The sequence below is a fragment of the Arachis ipaensis genome, chromosome B07 (genome assembly GCF_000816755.2).
Source record: "Arachis ipaensis cultivar K30076 chromosome B07, Araip1.1, whole genome shotgun sequence".
Classification (NCBI taxonomy): Eukaryota; Viridiplantae; Streptophyta; class Magnoliopsida; order Fabales; family Fabaceae; genus Arachis; species Arachis ipaensis.
In genome coordinates this window covers 43,121,567-43,139,561 of record NC_029791.2, presented here as the reverse complement: position 1 = coordinate 43,139,561, position 17,995 = coordinate 43,121,567, and the positions used below count along the sequence as shown (strand labels likewise).

General features: G+C 35.6%; 2 protein-coding genes across 3 annotated transcripts; both read right to left on the bottom strand.

Moving 5' to 3' along the window:
- LOC107607163 lies at positions 5,470-7,941 on the bottom strand. Its single transcript, XM_016309141.1, has 3 exons — positions 6,285-7,941; positions 6,095-6,184; positions 5,470-5,618 (listed from the first exon to the last, which is right to left on the bottom strand). The coding sequence occupies exons 1-3, from the start codon at positions 7,939-7,941 to the stop codon at positions 5,470-5,472; spliced, it is 1,896 nt and encodes a 631-aa protein (XP_016164627.1).
- LOC107609027 (SNW/SKI-interacting protein) lies at positions 13,841-17,458 on the bottom strand. 2 transcript variants are annotated; one of them, XM_016310844.2, is made up of 3 exons: positions 17,238-17,458; positions 14,886-16,930; positions 13,841-14,454 (listed from the first exon to the last, which is right to left on the bottom strand). In XM_016310844.2, the coding sequence occupies exon 2, from the start codon at positions 16,924-16,926 to the stop codon at positions 15,109-15,111; it is 1,818 nt and encodes a 605-aa protein (XP_016166330.1). In that variant the 5' UTR covers positions 16,927-16,930; positions 17,238-17,458; the 3' UTR covers positions 13,841-14,454; positions 14,886-15,108. The 2 variants fall into 2 exon arrangements, with proteins under 2 accessions (XP_016166330.1, XP_016166331.1); XM_016310845.2 differs by having other exon boundaries at positions 17,255-17,458.

Sequence of the window (17,995 nt, the reverse complement as noted above, 5' to 3'; positions counted from 1 at the left end):
GATTCCAGCCCAACTTTTTGGGCGTTGGATCTTTACACCGATTTCCATTCGACACCCACGCGTGGCCTGCGCGCTTGCGTGGGGTGATTTTTTTTTTTTTTTTCAATTATGCAGTATGCAATATGCAATGCTAATATGGGTGATATGAATAATTCCAGGTTCAATGAAAATAAAATAAAATAAAAATAAACAAAACGAAATAAAATTGAAAAAAAAAGGAACGATCATACCATGGTGGGTTGTCTCCCACCTAGCACTTTTAGTTAGAGTCCTTAAGTTGGACATTTGGGGAGTCCTTTGTTATGGTGGCTTGTGCTTGAATTCATCCAAAAATCTCCACCACTGTTTGGAATGCCAACAGCCTCTGGGGTCCCAAACTAGGCATGTAAAGCCCTTGAGTAAATTCAAACAGGTTCTCAGGTTCCCGAGATGTTGAATGACAGAATAGATTCCAGGATCCCAAACCTTGCTTTTACATCCACCTTTGTCTCAATTTTTACTTTTCCAGCCGAGCGGTTTGGAAGTTGCATTCTCACCAAGATGACAAAACATTTTCCGAGACCCATTCAATTGAATTCGATACCAACTCTTGCACTTCAAATTGAAGCGTGGAACCTTATTGAATCTTGCATACCAGCTCTGAGTACGAACCATTTCCCTTTTACTCTTAAAGCCGCAAAGAGCCCTAAGCTGACCATCTGTTTCAAGCAAACCATATTCAAGTGGAAAAGTAAAGATAAAAGCTAAGGATTTTACCCACTTAAATTTAGTATTGGGTGGTAATGGCCTTGGGATAGGTGTTTCCAGTGGTTTTGCAAGCTCTTCTCCCTTGTGTTCTTCTGTGAATTCTTCCACTTCATTGTAGACTTCTTCGGTTTCAACCACATCTTGATCCAAGTCTTCGATATCTTCCTCATCACTCAAGTCATAAGTTGGAGGTTGCGAAAAATCTACCTCCGCATCATCTCCGTATTTACTTGGGGAAGATTCTCCCATCTCAAAGAGTTCACTTGCGTATGCAAGTTCATTAGTAGGAGAACTTGGTTCGGGATTATCATTATCAAGGAAACTTGCTTGTTGAGTTATTCTGTCCAGTTCTTCATAAGATTCCTGCTTTGGAGGTTGTGCACTATCCTCCTTAGCATCAATTGTAAATTTCTTGACGGAATTCTCCACAATTCTGGATTCCCATGGAGGTTCAGCGTCTCCTAAGTCTTCAACCAATTCTTCTTCTTTGATAATTTCAGCTTCCTCCACTTGTTCCAGTACAAAATCATGCTCTTTACTGTCCATTGGGGTTTCTAGTATCTCCTTCATGCTGCGTTCTTCGTTAGATTGCCCACATGAAGCCATGGGATTCCTTGAGTGTCCGAACGTCGGGAAGGTAGTCTATTTATCGCTTGATTCAATTAGTGAAGTATGGCATGAAATTTTTCAAATGTTTCCTTGAGTTGCTCCCTTGTTTCTTGGGGTGAAGGATATGGACATGGTACATAGGGAGGTGGTGGTTCTTGGGAGTAATTGGGTTGGAATTGGGGTGGATAAAGGTTAGGGTCATATGGAGGTGAATGGTGGTAGTCGGCTTGTGAGTGTGGTGGTTCAAAGCTGCATTGAGGAGGTGGTTCATAGGCATATGGCAGGGCTTGTCGGTAATTACAAGTGGTTCCACCATATCTATCATCTTGGTATGCACCTCGGAATGGTTTCTGACTATAGTAATATGGTGGGTGATGGTTATCACGAAAGGGTCCACCATAACTATTGTCTCGACATGCATTGTTGAATGGTCATCGTCCATGGTAGTTTCGAGGGTGTTGTTGCTCAAATGGTTGATCAGATCCTCGTGACTCCTTCCATCTCTGATTGTTTTGACCCTGATACATGTTCCTGTTATAACTTCCATTCCTTGCAACAGCATTGGAACCAAACTCAAAGCGATAGGGGTGAGAATTCATAGTGACAAATAAAAATTAAAAACAAAAATAAAAACAAATAAACAGGTAAAAGAAAATATTTACAATAACCAATAATAAGGCACACATTTGTAATTCCCCGGCAACGGCGCCATTTTGACGAACTGATTTCTGTTTAGTAAAGAAATTTTATAAAATTATAATCGGCTATTAGTATAGTTTCTAAACCAACAAAAATCCTTTCGTACAAAAGTTTTGTTGTCACAAGTAACAAAACCCAATAAAATTTATAACCGAAGTATTTAAACCTCGGGTCATCTTCTCAAAGAATTGCAGGGAGGTGTGATTTATTATTGGTTATGTAAAAAGATATGTTTTTGGGTTTTTTAAAATAAGGAATAAGTAATTTAAATGACAAGAAAAATAAATTAATAATAATAAAATCTCTTGGCAAGGTATAAGAACTTGAAGTCCTATCCTAGTTATCCTTATCAGGTGTGATGAGAATTGGATTCTGCTCCCACTTTTAATTAACCCTTACTAAATAAAGAAAAGTCAAGTGGACAAATTAATTTGATCCTCAGGTCCTAGTCAATTCCTATGGAGAGACTAGAGTTATTGGGGTGCAAATTAACCAGCAAAGAATTCCAATTTGAATCAACAGCTGAGTTGATAACTCAAGTGTTATAAATTACTTAACCAAGGCCAAAAGGGGAAAATAAATCTAATTTGAATTGAAATCATTCATAAATAAATTAAAGCAAAATAAAATCTGAAATACCTCAAAATATATTAATTAAGAAAATCATAACATGAATGGTTCATAAGCTAAATTGAAAAGATAAATGACAATTAAAATAGTGGAATAAATAAAAGTAGAAAATAAATTAAAGGAATATTGAACTTGTGATTGAAGAGAAATAATCCTAAAATAAGAGAAATTCTAATCCTAAATCCTAAGAGATAGGAGAGAGCCTCTCTCTCTCCCTAAAACTACATCTAAATCCTAATAATTGTGAATGTGTATGTTTTACTAGGTTGTTCTACGTATATCCTTTGATTCCTCTATTCTCTGGCTTATATTCTGTGTTTCTGGTTTGGATTTGGGCCAAAAAAAAGGGTCCAGAAATCGCTGGGGGCGTTTTCTGCAGATTCCTGTACGTGGCGTCTATCACACGTTCGCGTGGGTCACGCGTTCGCGTCATCTGGGAGTTTTCCTTGTCACGCGTACGTGTCATTTGCGTTCTGCTCAAGGAGCGCATCCGCATCGTCCACGCGTTCACGTCGCTGCATTTTTGCGCTAGGCATGCGTTCGCGTCGTCCATGCGTTCGCGTCGCTGCCTTTTCTTCAAAACTCCATTTTTGTGCTTTCCTTCCATTTTTGTATGTTTCTTTTCTGTCCCTTAAGCCATTCCTGCCCTATGAGACCTGAAAATACTTAACACACAAATCACGGCATTGAATGATAGTAAAGGGTAATCAAAATTAATATTTTTAAAGCATAGGAAACATGTTTTTCACATATATCATAAAATAAGAAAGGAAAAGTAAAACCATGCAATTTACATGAATAAGTGGGTGAAGAATTGATAGAAACACTCAATTTGAACACAAATTATATCATAAAATATGGGTTTATCAAACACTGACATCCCTAACACATATAAACATCACACCAGCAACATTACAAATAAAGGGATATATGTGTGAAAGAGTATCCCCTCCCCCCTGGTTTTAAGTACCATTTTATGAATGATTTTCACTCATAACAAAAATTTGGGAGAGTAGATATATGCGTCTGTGAAGAAAAAGTTAGATATATTCGGCATATAACTCCACCTGCTTGTCTTGCGTCTTTTGCATTCTTGTAAATCTTCATCTTTCTCCCAATATAACATGCAATCATTAGGACAAGCAAGTATCTTTTTATAATTGAGCCCTAGTTTATTTATGGTTTTTTTTTTTTTTGCCTCATAGAATGTGTTTGAAATCTTCGCATTTCCAAAAGCATCTTTTATTAACTTGAGGATTTCAGTCATGAATTTGTCGCTTATTCTGTATAAACACTTTATGTGATACATAGTAATTAAGAAAAACAATTTCGAATATTTTATGCACCTTTCATATAATTGTTTATTACCATCTTCCAACAACTTGTAAAATTCTGCATTTTCTCCATTGTGCTCTTCATTTTGAGTTCCATCCTCATCTTCTGCATTGTCTCCATCTCTATCTATAGGTTTAGAAGAATGAGTAGGTTCATTCAAGTCAGGTCCAGCGACTCCTAATGCATCATTGAGCATTGTTACCATTGGATGCTGAGATGCCGAATCATCTTGTATAATATGACTAGTTTGATGAATTTGTGACCGAATTCCAACTGCTTCTTCACCATGCCAATACCAAACTTTGTAGTTTTCTAAAAATGTCTTGACTATTAAATGTTCAAAAACCTTTTCTCTTGTTTGCCACTTGCCAAAACTACACTCCGGATAAGGATATTTAATTTGATGACCCTTGAAAGATCGATGCTCAAAAGCAAAATCGAAAAACTTGTTTAAACCATTTTTATATTCATGCGTGGTTCGTGGTTTTACGATCCATGATTTATCGATTGACATGACTAAAAAGGACTACAAATAGAAATTTTAAAAAATTTATTCATTAAAAATCTATATATTCTAAAGGCAAGAAAATTATTCTTGCATGTGAAAATTAGATATTATAAAAATACTTAAATAGTATTGTAAAAGATACTTTAAGAAAATTATAATTACCTCTTTCAAATGATAATTTCATGGCAATCACAGTAGTTTTGTGAATTTTTTTTTCTCAAGTAGTTGTGTATATACAAATTATTTTTTTTTTCAAAATAAAAAGAGACAAGGAAATAAATAAAGCGAATATATTATTCCAGTGGAAGGAGCTTTATTCATTGAGAACTAAATTAAATTTTTAGCTTGATAAGTTCATTGAGCTAATAACATTTGAACTTAAAGAGAACCTGATTTTAAATCATCATTGTACCTGCATTATGATTTCACAAAAGGAAACATAAAGACCAACAATTAAAAATCTATATCTTGCCGAATATTTAAATGCACGAAAAGTTTTAGGGCCTCAAGTAGTAATCAAGTGAACTGAAAATACATATATTTTTAATAATAGCAGCAAAACAAAAACCTCCAACTTCTAGCTTTGGCTTAATATATAGCAAACAAAGATTACTATAAGAAGATAAAGTAGCATGCATAGTTGTAAAAATGGAACTGGTGATTAAACCGGTTAGATTACTGGTTTACTAGTTTATTGGTTCAGCCAATAAATTACTAGTTGAACCGGTAAAACCAGTTTCAAGTAAATAAAAAATATAAAATACTAAAAATAGTCATAAACTTAAAAAATTCAAAATACATATCTTTAGTTCTTCACCAACATTTTAAAAACAACCAAGTTTCAAAGTCTAAAGATAACTAATACAAAGATAGACATGAAATTAGTTAGTACTACTACAATAGTATCTTAATTAGACACAATAAGAATAACAATTCATAAACTATATCCAAGGAGTGATCTCGAAGTCGGAAAATTGTTCTTCATCTGATAAATGTGGAGCTACATCCTGATTGGTTTCATTTTGATTTGCATTTTCCATAGAATTATTAGCTCCATCATCATCCCGATCATCTTCCAAATCCAATTGATCTAGCATTATAGATAATGTTTCACAAATTAAGATAAAAAATAATATAAAACATGTTATAAAGCATACCAAAATCATAGTTGATCATAATACATAAATAAATAAAAGCATACCTAAATCATCTAAAAGTGATTGAAGAGACATATTTGCAAGATCATTTCATAAAGCATCAACTTCTTCAAGAGTTAAAAATGGTGGTGAATCTTCCAATATCCATTACGAATGATCATCAAATTCATCAAGACAAATTTCATCATAAACTTTCTTTCTCATTTCATTCCTATGTTATCAATATACTTCGTTACTCTTGTGATGATTAAAATTTTAAAATAATGCTTTCAACTTAAAATAATCAAGAAAGTACCTTTGTTGTAACTTTAAGTTGTAATGAACATAAACAAGATCATTAAGTTTTTGATGCTTTAACCGATTCCTCTTCTTTGATGAATGTGTTCAAAAATACTCCAGTTACGCTCACAGCCTGAAGAACTACAAGTTTGGCTTAAAATACGAATCACCATCTTTTGCAAATTTGGCGCTCCACAACCATAAGATTTCCACCATTGATCTTAATATAAAAAACAAAAAAAACTAATTTATCACAATCATAAATATCAAATCATAAATACATCACAATCGTAGAAGACCAAATTTATGAAGAAATTCACCTAGCATAACAGTGCTGCGTTCACGTATTGCAGACGGTCTTCCAAAATCTTGTTCAGCATTCTTAAAGATCCTCATCTCACTTGTCAGCTTAGAATTCAAATCAGGATCACCATAAGAATATTTCTCAATGACATCCAACAAGTCAGAAGTCGTTTGTCTGTGCTTTTCAAATTCTTCAGCATTAAATCGAAAAGCTGGATTTAACCAATAACCAGCGGCATGAAGATTTTTCTTAAGTTGTGCATCCCAACAAGTATCTAAAATCTTCAAATAAGGATCAACAACCTTCTTTCTTTTTTGAAACCTCTTCACCATTTCTCCTCTAGCCTTATAAATAGCTTGATAAAGAAAATCCATGGCAGCTCTGTCTTCACTATCCATAATACGTAAAACACAAACAAGTGGCTCAGTAAGCTTAATAATATCAGTGCATTGACTCCAAAATTTAGAATCTAAGACTTGATCCACAAATTTCTTAGCTTTGGCTTCTTTGTAGTAAGCTGAGCTTGTCCATTCTTTAGAGGTCACCATAGATCTCAAAGGATCCTTTTGAGCCAAAACACTTTGCAAAGCAATGAAATTAGTGTCAAACCGAGTTGGAGCCGAATGAAGTATTTCCCTCCCACGTTCAAACTTTCTCATCAAGAATAGTAGATAGAAATGATTATAGATATACTTGGTGATCATTGAAGCTTGTGACACAGTTTCACTCACTTTTTGTAACTTCCCAATATCTTGAAACATCATATTAACACAATGAGCTGCACAAGGGAACCAATACAATTTAGGAAACTCAGCCTCCAACAACCTTCCCATAGCAACATAGTTTGCAACATTGTCTGTTATAATATCCACAATATTCTTAGGACCAACAAACAATACAACATCCCTAAACAACTTAAACAAAGCATCAACAGTTTTTGAGACATTAGAAGCATCAACTGACTTTAGAAAAACAGTTCCTTTAGGACAATAAACTAAAAAATTAATCAAAGTACGCCTACAACGATCAGTCCATCCATCGGCCATAATAGTACATCTAGTTTGTTTCCAAATCTCACGATAACCATCAATCATTTTCCTCACATCCTCGACCAATTTACTCAACAAATACCCACGGACTCTTGGATAATTTAGCCCTTTATACCCTGTACCCATGCTTGCAATAGCATCAATCATTGGCTGATAATAAGCTGAATTAACCGCATTAAATGGAATAGAGGCATCCATCATCCATTTTGCAATAGCAATATCACACTTCTCCCCAATTTCTTTGCTTTGAAGAATGCTTTTGATAGTTGGTTGAGCTCCGGGTGTTGTTGCCGATGGAAAATATGATTGTAATCCTTTGACTTGTTTTCCTTTTCTAGAGCTAGGTGCTGGAACTCCGGATTTTTGTTGTTGTTGTATCTCATTACGTTCGATCTCGTCAAATTCTTTTTCAACTTCATCACAAGAATTATAACTTTCTGCATATTGTTCATGAGCTTTTCGTTTCCTGCTTCGAAGCTCTTCAATGCTTTGATGGAATTGGTGTCTCACTGCAGCTGACACGTTTCGACATGACTCAATATCTCTTTCTTTTCCAGCCAAATGAGTCTTAAATCGATGAATTCCTCCACCCCTAATAAGCTTCTCACAATATATGCATAACATAATGGTTTTTTCAGATTCCACAACTTGTTTACAATGACCCCATGCAGGATTAGTTTTTGCTCTATTATTGTTTTTTTGGGTTCCAATTGATGCATCAAGAGTTGATCCTTATTCTTGCGAAGATGGTGTTTCTGATGGTGTATTCGCAGAAGCCATTCTAAAACAATATGGAGTAGTAAAAGTATAAAACAACAGCAACCCTAAATTCCCTATTTCCTATTCCCTATTCAGCAAGACAACAATCTTAAATTCACAGAACAAGCAGATTCATAGTTTCATACTAAACAATTACTTCAACATCACCTATTTCAACAAGCAGCTATTTCAACAACAGAAATTTTACCTATTATCCCAAAAATTTTAAGTTTTCATAACAGAACAGAACAACATAACATTATTCATAACAGCTTCATCATTTCAAGTTTTTAACAAGCATATTCAACAAGCATTGGAAGAACAGAATAGAACAGAGGAGAACAACATGTTCAACTAACCTGTTTGACAGAGCAGAGGACGAACACGACGGCGACGGCGCGGCGACGGCGACGATAAATATGAGAGACAGGGACCAAGGTGAGACGAAGCGGAGCAGTGATTCTGTTCTGTTCCTTGAGACTTCAGAATGGGTGTCGCGGTGAGTGACAGAGTGAAGTGAGGTCACGAGGTGAGGAGGTGAGGGGGAGGGTTAGTCATTGTGGTTACTCGTTAGGGGATTAGGGTTGGGGAAACAGGGATTGGAGGGTTATTCGAGTCTCTTTTTTTTTTAAACCAAAACGACGTCGTTTTGGCAAGTGAATTAAAAAAAAAAACTTCCGAACCTGCCGGTTGAACAAAAACCATCGGTCCTCTGATTTTCATCAGAATCGACCGGTTCAACCCAGTTACCAACAGTTCTGTTTCTTGTCCGGTCATATTGATCAATCGGACCGGTCAAGGGTCCAGTTCACCGGTTTTCCGACCGAATCGATCGGTCCGGTCCGATTCTTACAACTATGGTAGTATGTGTATTCTCAAGTCAAAATTAGTTTAGTTTTTCAAGTCAAAATCATTTAAAAAGACTATCAAGTAAAAGAAATCATTCAAATTCAAACAGAAACTTAACAAGAGGTTAAAGTTGCCAGCTTGAAGGAGTCTAAGTCGGAGCTGGAGGTTGAGCAAACAACCTTGAAATCAGACATCTATGGCCGATTTCTTTGCAGGTACCACCCCCACCTTCACCAAGACGTCAGACGGCAGCACCTTAGCACCAGGAAGTGTCGGACACAACCTCAAAAGGAACTTAGACTTCACGTTCAGGTGCAAATCACAATTTCAGGTAACACTCGAAACAGTATTGTATAATTTTAACCAATTTTAAAACATTAAAATACCCAAAGACATATATTTGCTATTTGAAAAAATTAAATAAATTTCACTAATAATTTAGGATTTAATTTTGGCAAAAAAGTCTAAATATCGAACTTAGAATGGATATCTGCGTGCTCGACACGCTGTTGCTCGTGACTGGAATCCACACAATAGCAGCATCATCTTCAACCTTTGGATGGGTGATTAGATTTGATTTTTGACCCACCCAATAAAAAACGGACCAACATCCATATCTCCTTCATTTAGCCATAATTTTCCATGTTCTTGGTGATTATGGATTTGCCTCTAAATACTGTATGAAACTCATATACTCTTCAAATGTATTTCGACCAAAACTTTTTTTGAGTTTTTTCTGAGCAACAATAACAAGGTGTAGGTTCCACCATTGAAGCTTGATTCAAGCTTTCATTTGTAACAAATGTTAAACAAATACTTTAGAATGAAATAATTTTTTAAACAAATAATTCATTCTAATCTACATCCAAATAAACAAAATTTCTGGCTAAGCAAAACAAGATAAACAAAAATGCAATCAAACAAAGGGTGAGCAATGACAGGGGTTAGACGTCCAAAGAGATTAGAGTTATGTTTATTTCTCTTGCTAAAATAAAATTCTTATCACAATTTTAGCTAAAAAATAATTAAACATACAATTTCACATTTTAGTCACTACAAAATTGCTGGTGCATCATAAACTAGCAAGAAGCCACGATGCCACCAATTTGTGAGTGGCACTATAAAATTCACCCGTATTTATAATTATATTTAATTTATGTTCAGCTTAAAATTATATATGTTTAACACCTTTTTAACTAGACAACGATACTTTATTGCAATATACGTATTCAGCCCGCGAGAAGGAAAACAAATCTTGGCGGACCAATCTAATGGTGAAAATTCACGTCCTGTTATTTTTTTGTAAAGTTAATAGTTAAAAATTATTACATAATAATTTAGTCAAATATATTAAATCATTTAATAGTTTTTAACTATCAACTTCACATAAAAAAAACTGAACCTGAATCTTCATCCAATCCAACGTCCAGCCTAATTTTTAAGTAAAAACCCCTAATTAAACAATCATTAAGCAAATTCTGAAATTACTTGATGATATTAGCGGCCAACATCTGCAATCTAATATCAAATTCAGATCCTCATGTTTGACAAATTTTCCTCGTGTCTCAAATCTTTTATAAATTTTTCTATCCTAATTCTAGACTTTCCCAATTGTTTTTGTATTGACCCAGAATCCTCTACGTATCTTACTAGTTGTGATTCTTTCAGCCCAAATATATTAAGGTTGGTTTTACAGGGAGAACCAGAGAAGAGACATTACGTAACGGAACAGGTGCTTTGATCGAAGAAGGAAGGGAGCGATCTGTTAGGGGCCTCCTTGACAATTGCAGAAATTTAGCAAGCTTCCTAAATCACCTCTTCTGTTATGTGCAGCTGCAGCACCAAAAGCATGGGTAACAGTGTTTTGAAATATCGGATATGGCGGCGCCATAATGGTATGGCGTGGCAGAATTTGGCCTCGTTACCATACAGAGGCCACCGCGACGTGGTTTTCACGGCGGATGAAAAGGCGGCTGCAATTGCGGTGGTGCCATGGCGGAACGCCATGAAAATGGCAAAAATGGCTGGTTTTTTGGGATTTAAAAAAAAATCTGAGAGTAATTGGATAAATTAGGAAACCCTAAGTGATACAATGTAACCCTAATCAGTCAGTGTTATTCAAAAACTTCTCTTCTCTTATTCATGTAAAAAACGTCTCTCTGTCTTTGTTCTCTCTTCTCTGTGCCTCCCATCGCTGCCGATCTTCGCTGCTACCCATCGCCATTTGCCGCCCCCGTCGTCGTCGTCGTCGTCGTCGTCGTCGTCGCCGCTAGTCGTTGTCGCCACTCATCACCCCACTTCCGTCTTTCTCTGATTCGTAGTTACATACGTTCTTTTTTTTTTTCTCCATTTAATTCACTGTCATAAACATCTCTTCCTCTAATTTTTTTTCCATTCAGTTCAGTTAACTATGTCAACTTCCAGACCAACCCTTGATTCTAATGATACTGAATCAGATGATGATGATGGGCATGATAATAAGAGTTTTGCTACACATACAAGTCTTTTTGGCTTACATGTCTTACAAGTTGGGTCAAACCTAACAAAAACTACATTCACCCACTGAAGCGTGATAACACGTGCATCACTCAACCGTTTCCAAAGCGCGCTCTCACTCACCATTATGGAAAGACGCTTCTTCTTCTTCACGATCTTCCTTCTCCTCCTCCTCCTCTTCCTTCTTCTTCTTCTTCTTTGCGTTTCTCCTCCTGTTTCTTCGTGTGTTTCATCTTTATCGTCATTTTTTTATTACTATTGTTGTTGCTGCATTTTTTTCTCCTCCTCTTTTTATTGATTTTGCAACGTTATGTATTTTTTTTTTCTTTGTTTGATTTTTTCTCCCAAGAAGAATTATAAGAAAACGAAATAAGAAGATGAGGAAGAAGAAGAAGTAGAAGATGAGGAGGAGGAAGAGAAAGAGTTTTGAATTATGTAGAACTTATCAAAATAAAAATACACCCAAATTTCCTTAAAATACACCCAAATATCTTCGTGTTACACCCAAATTTGCTGCAAATACAGAAAAATATTTCCTCTAATGCTGCATTTTTTTCTTCTTTTTTTCCTTATTTCTTTCTTTCTTTTAGTTAAATGAATATAAGTTCATCCTCTTCCAAGTAATTTTGCAGTATTGGGTGTTTCTTCTTCTTTGTTTAATTTTTTTGTTTTTATTATTGTTAAAAGAGTAAAATAAGAAGAAATTTGAGAAGGTAAAACAAAAAGGAAAAGATGAATAAGAAAAACAAGAAGAAAATGCTGATGATGATGAAAAAAAAAGAAACAGCAGAAGATGAGGAGGAGGAAGAGAAAGAGTTTTGAATTATGTAGAACTTATCAGAATAAAAATACACCCAAAATTCCTTAAAATACACCGAAATATCTTCGTGTTACACACAAATTTACTGCAAATACAGAAAATTGTTTGCTCTAATACTGCATTTTTTTCTTTTTTTTCCCTTATTTCTTTCTTTCTTGTAGTTAAATGAATGTAAGTTCACTCACTTTCAAGTAATTTTGCAGCATTATGTGTTTCTTCTTTTTCTTTGCTTGACTTTTTTGTTTTTATTCTTGTTAAGAGAGTAAAACAAGAAGAAATTTGAGAAGGTAAAACAAAAAGAAAAAAATGAATAAGAAAAAAAGAAGAAAAAGATGGTGATGATGATGAAAAAAAAAAGCAGTAGAAGATGAAAAGGAGGAAGATGAAGAGTTTTGAATTATGCAGAACTTATCAGAATAAAAATACACCCAAAATTCCTTAAAATACACCCAAATATCTTCGTGTTATACCCAAATTTGCTGCAAATACAGAAAAATATTTCCTCTAATGCTATATTTTTTCTTCTGAATTGAACCACAGCTCAACCACTTGATTGGATTCAAAACAATAATCAATTTCGTTCCGATTCAATTAACAAACTGAACCTGAATTATTCATTATCTTCAATAACGAGATAACTGATGATGGAGGAGAAAGAGAAAAAGAAAGGAGGAGAAGAAATTCCAATGAAAAAAGAAGGAAAAAGAGGTGGTGTTGATGACGACGATAACAAAAAAGAAAAATAACGAAAAAGAACCTGCAATAACAAAAAGAAGAAGAAGAACGTGCAGTAAATACGCATTTTTGGAGATGCGAGTGAATATAAATGACTTATATAAAAAAACACTTGTATGTGGAGAACAATTGTAATAATAATCGTGTTAATCCGGATAAAGTTGATAAGGGCTAAAATTTAGATGATTTATTCCATCATGTTAGTTTAAAGACACGATGACACAATTACTTTAGTCTTTCTTTTAAGTTTTTAGTTTTTATTTTTCTGTCTTATATTTATTTGCTAAACTTGTTATTATATTTGTCGAATTAATTGGATGTCTTATAACTAGAAAAATGATTATATAGATTAGATTTTATAGTTTATCATATTTGTAATTTTTCTGTATGTTTTTCTGTACATATATATGCATTTTTTAGGTAATCCGTCATTTTTCACGTTGTCATCCGCTATTATTTTATGGGGGATTTTTGTCTCACCACCATGAGCCGCCATCCGCAATCAAAAACTATGATGGGTAATAACTTGTACACAAAATTACAAAATATAGACACCATAATGTAGATTATCTTTCATTTAATTATTAATAAGAAAGTTAATACAAACGTTCGGTGATCATCATCTTTAGCTACAGGAAGCTACTTCACCATGCGACTCTCTACAAAAATATAGCCACCAAATCTAAATATCCTGTGAACCAAAGCTCATTACCCTAACAGTGTATTACAAGTTACAAATCACATTAGAACTAAGCTCTTGACTTCCTTGATTCTTCTCCCATATATAACAAAGTTCTTCCAAATGGAAAAGTCCAAAAGTACATACCATGAATATTCTAGCATTACCATCTCAATCCTATCTATGCAACAACGGTCAGAGTACATGTCAATAACAAATGAAGACATTCAAACATAAAAAAAAAAACAAAAAAACAACAGCTCTTCCAAGTTATAAAAAAATTCCTGCATTCAGTAGGAAAGTAGCCTACATCATGAAAGATGCAGTCCAAAAATGGAGTAAGACCGGGCATAACCTCAAAAGGAGTTCTTCCTTGCACTTCAGCAACTCCTCCATATTTTAAACCAAATTGCACTTGCATCATTTCACCCATATCTACTCTTTCAACCACTATTCTCACAGGAAAAACTGATCTCATTTTCAAAACTATTATATTAGTACCTCTCAAATCACTCTTCAAATATTGCCTTTGTAATGTCATTAGTAACAGACAAGAGAAACAAATAAGAATAAAGAAATGGATGCAGTCCGAGAATATATATAAGCATCCAACAAAGATCTTTAGTTAAAAGGCAAGAGCAAATCTCATCAGTCTGAATTTGCTTAAAGGTCATTACCTTCATAAAACTTACTTTTGAAGACCCAGAATAATTTGCTTCAATTTCAACTTTCGCTTGGGATCAGTCATAGCTGCCACTACCGCTTGTCTTGTCTTCTTGGCTGCTCCATTTATCACTACCTATTCAAAAGTTAAAAGCACACACTTGTTCAAAACTTTTGAATGATGGGAAAGGACATAAACATGATTCCATGATATATATGCAAAGTATATTAAAACGCATGTGTATTGCTGTTGGTTGCCATAAAACGACTTTCAATAACGCACTTCCAATGTGGCTTATGTATGTATAGTATGCTTTTCTTCTACTAAAACATGGAAAGTGATTTCAATACTCTCATAGCATGACAGTAGATACTATGGCCATGTAAAATATGTAATGGATATCCAAGTGGTGAGAAATTTGCTATTCAGTGGCCAATCCAATGTTGACACTTGAACCATCCAATGGAAAAACTTTCCATCCATTACATATTAAGAGATTTTTTTATCTGGAAATATATTTTATGAAACTGTAAATAAAGGGGTGCAGTTAGTAAGAGACTACTTACCACCAATAGGCAAAGATATACTTTAAAACATTCCAATTCATTCAACATATAACTTGATCAAAAGCCATACACAATTTAGGACCAGAGTACAGAAACACTTCATTCCCCCCAAACAAGGGGGTGTCAAGAAAATTCCAAGTTTTAACACAACCTAAACCACCATTTGTATTCCGTAAAGTGACGACCAGCCATCAGAAATTGACCTCATTTGATACTGAGCTACTTAGTGCCCTCTTTCAAATCCAATGCGAGTCCTACCAGAACCTCCCTCATAACCATCCCGCATAGAAGATCCAGCACTTGCTCTCAATGTTCCTCCGCTACCAACATTTTCCATGGCTTTCTTACCACTCTTAACATCAGTCAAGAACTGATCCAGACCAAATGGATCAGCTTCATCTTGATTCTCAAATTCAACTGGCCTGTCCCTTGGACCTGGCCTTTCAGAAGTCCCCACAAACCCTCTGTCAGGCTTGAAGCGATCGGTCTTCCTAATCTTCTCTAACTGCTCGTCTGCACCACCATAAACCTCATTATCAACATCCTTCTTTGGCCTATAGAGGGTTGAGAGTGTTGGCTGTGCAGTGAACAAGCCTTTGTCATAAACATTGTACTGATCATCAGTGGCAAACCCAGATGATATTCCTTTCTCCTGGTTGAATAGCCTCTCATCATACATGACCTCAGTACCCGGCTTAGTAGAAGCCATACCAAGAGCAACTTTCTCACTTATATCACGATCCCTGTCTCTTGTGAGCTTGCTTTTCTTTCCCATAGCAGCATCCTTAGCCTCTAATCTTCTCTCCCTCTCCCTTTCTCTTCGCCGTTCCTCACGAATTTTCTCCCTATGCAACCGCTCCTCCCTTTCCTCTCTTGTCTCCTTTGGATAGTTCTTCTCCCTTTCATGTTCATGTGGTTGCTCATAATCAACTGCCATGTCAGCATCATCCATGATGCTCCTCTCAGATGGAACAGGAATAGCAGCTGGAGGGGCTACACCAGTTCTCTCGGAACGAGCTTTCTGAGCCAAAGCTCTCAGCTCCTGTTCTTTCCTTTCCTTTTCCTTTAGAAGCATCTCCTTCTGAACCTTGGACCTCATTGCAACTGCTTCTCTAGCCTTCTGCTCTGCAACATATAATGCCTCCGAAAGCTTTGCAAAATTATCATTGATCTGAACATCCTGAAGACCTCTCCCATCGGCAGCAAGACGCTTGTCAAGAGGGATAGTGTAACCTTTTGGATTCTTCCAATTAGAAATACAAGGAGGTATCTTCCAATCCTGCTGGTCTTTCACAGTAACTGGCCTCGGAGGGGAATGCATCACTGGCACCGGAGGGGAGCCGGAAGCCTTGGGAACACGCTTATGCTTGAATTTTGGAGGCTCCAATGGATCAACTGGCATCTCAACCATTCTAATAACCCTCTCTTTCGCCCCGGAATTGAAAGCTGCATTCTGCTGGGAAGGCTTATACTTAATATACTTTGTATCTGATGACTGCTTGGGGACATTTTTCGGCTGTGCTGCACTCAATCTCACATTAACTATCTTCTCAAGTGCAGCCTTAGTCTCCTGAGTTGTCTCCTCAATCTCCTTCTGCTCATCCTCATCATCTTCCATGTCACTGTCCTCATCATTCTTCAGGATCTTTGGTATGAGATCCTTCTGTTGCGTGTATACAATCTTCTTAGCATTCTCGTTCTGCTTCACTATTGCATCATATGCAACATTCCCATGAGCATCAACTGTCACTGGAAGGATCTTTGAACCCGGCTTTGAGGATTTGTTCCTTCCCATGTCAAGTGGGTACTGAGCAACATGGATCTCAGGAAAGGCACCACCATCCCCAAAATCCTCCACCTTGCGAGGAACAAAACCGGCACGTTTCATATAAGGGGGCACTGGCTTGTGTATGATGGCAGTGGATTTTTCCTCCTCGGATGAAGAGGAGAATCTCTTCTTGAACCATGGATCGTTACTGTGATCATAGTAAGTTGTTGAGGATGATTTTGCTGGAGGAAGAAGCTCTTTCAAAGCCGACATAATTCTAAGGCAGAAAAATTACCACAAAATAATCAATTTTAAAATTCAGATCCAAACATGAGAAACTAAAACAAGGTGAAAACGCAGGTGATAATTAAAAATTGTTAAATAATTTATCAGGTGTGACTAAATTGTTATCTATCGCTATCAACTCAACATAAAGTTAATTGCAATTGAATTTCCACCCAAAAAAACCAATCACTAAATCAGAAAAAATTGATGGATATTCATTAATATTAACTCAAATCAAAACAAAATCAGAACCCTAAAGTCATTAATATTAACTCAGAATCAAAATAAAAAACCCCCACCGAGAACAGGGACGCACAACACAAAATCAGCAAGCAACAGGGACGCCGGATACGAGCAGCGACGCGAACAGGGGCAGGTTCACGAACACGAGCGAGTAGGGAAGCAAACAAGTGGCTACACGGCGCGCAGGTGGCTGGAACTCTAATCGCCGGAGAGAACGTTGCAGCGCAGGTGGCTAATGAATTAGGGATTCCCTCATTATTATTTGTTCGAACATTGGGGGTTCGTAAAAAGATTTTTTTCAAATAAATATTTTATTTAATTTAAACACTATTTATATTTTTACATCTTATTACTTATATTATTTATTGTGTAAACAAATTAATTATGAGTATATCTTATTTAAACAGAAAATGAGATAAGACAAAAATTTTTAAAAAATTGGTGGATCGAATGAAATATTACCAAATGATATTTGTTTTGTTTGGGTGAGAATCCTCTCTCATTACGTCTTGCAGTTGTCCATATTTTACGTTGATTAACTCTTCCTCTTTTTTATTATATTTAAACAACTAATTTTTTTTATAATCTATTCAAATTTTTAAATTCTATTTTTCTTTTTAAATTTATTTTTATTATTTAATTAAAATTAAAATCTCCTTGAGTCTAGGGTCGAGTAAGGGTCTCAAAAATAGACTCGATCATTATTTCGGCCCGAACTCGACCCGGTGGCCCGGTCATCATACACAATTAATATTTTGTATTATTAGTAATGGATAATGGCTATTCTTATGTGGAATTTAAATATTGTAAATCT

Coding starts and splice junctions, on each gene's coding strand:
- LOC107607163 (XM_016309141.1), bottom strand. CDS start 7,941: ATGTTATGCATATATTGTGAGAAGCTTATTAGGGGTGGAGGAATTCAT. Junction 6,185..6,284: donor ACGCAGCACTGTTATGCTAG/GTGAATTTCTTC, acceptor TTTTATATTAAG/ATCAATGGTGGAAATCTTAT. Junction 5,619..6,094: donor AACTTGTAGTTCTTCAGGCT/GTGAGCGTAACT, acceptor CTATAATGCTAG/ATCAATTGGATTTGGAAGAT.
- LOC107609027 (XM_016310844.2), bottom strand. CDS start 16,926: ATGTCGGCTTTGAAAGAGCTTCTTCCTCCAGCAAAATCATCCTCAACA.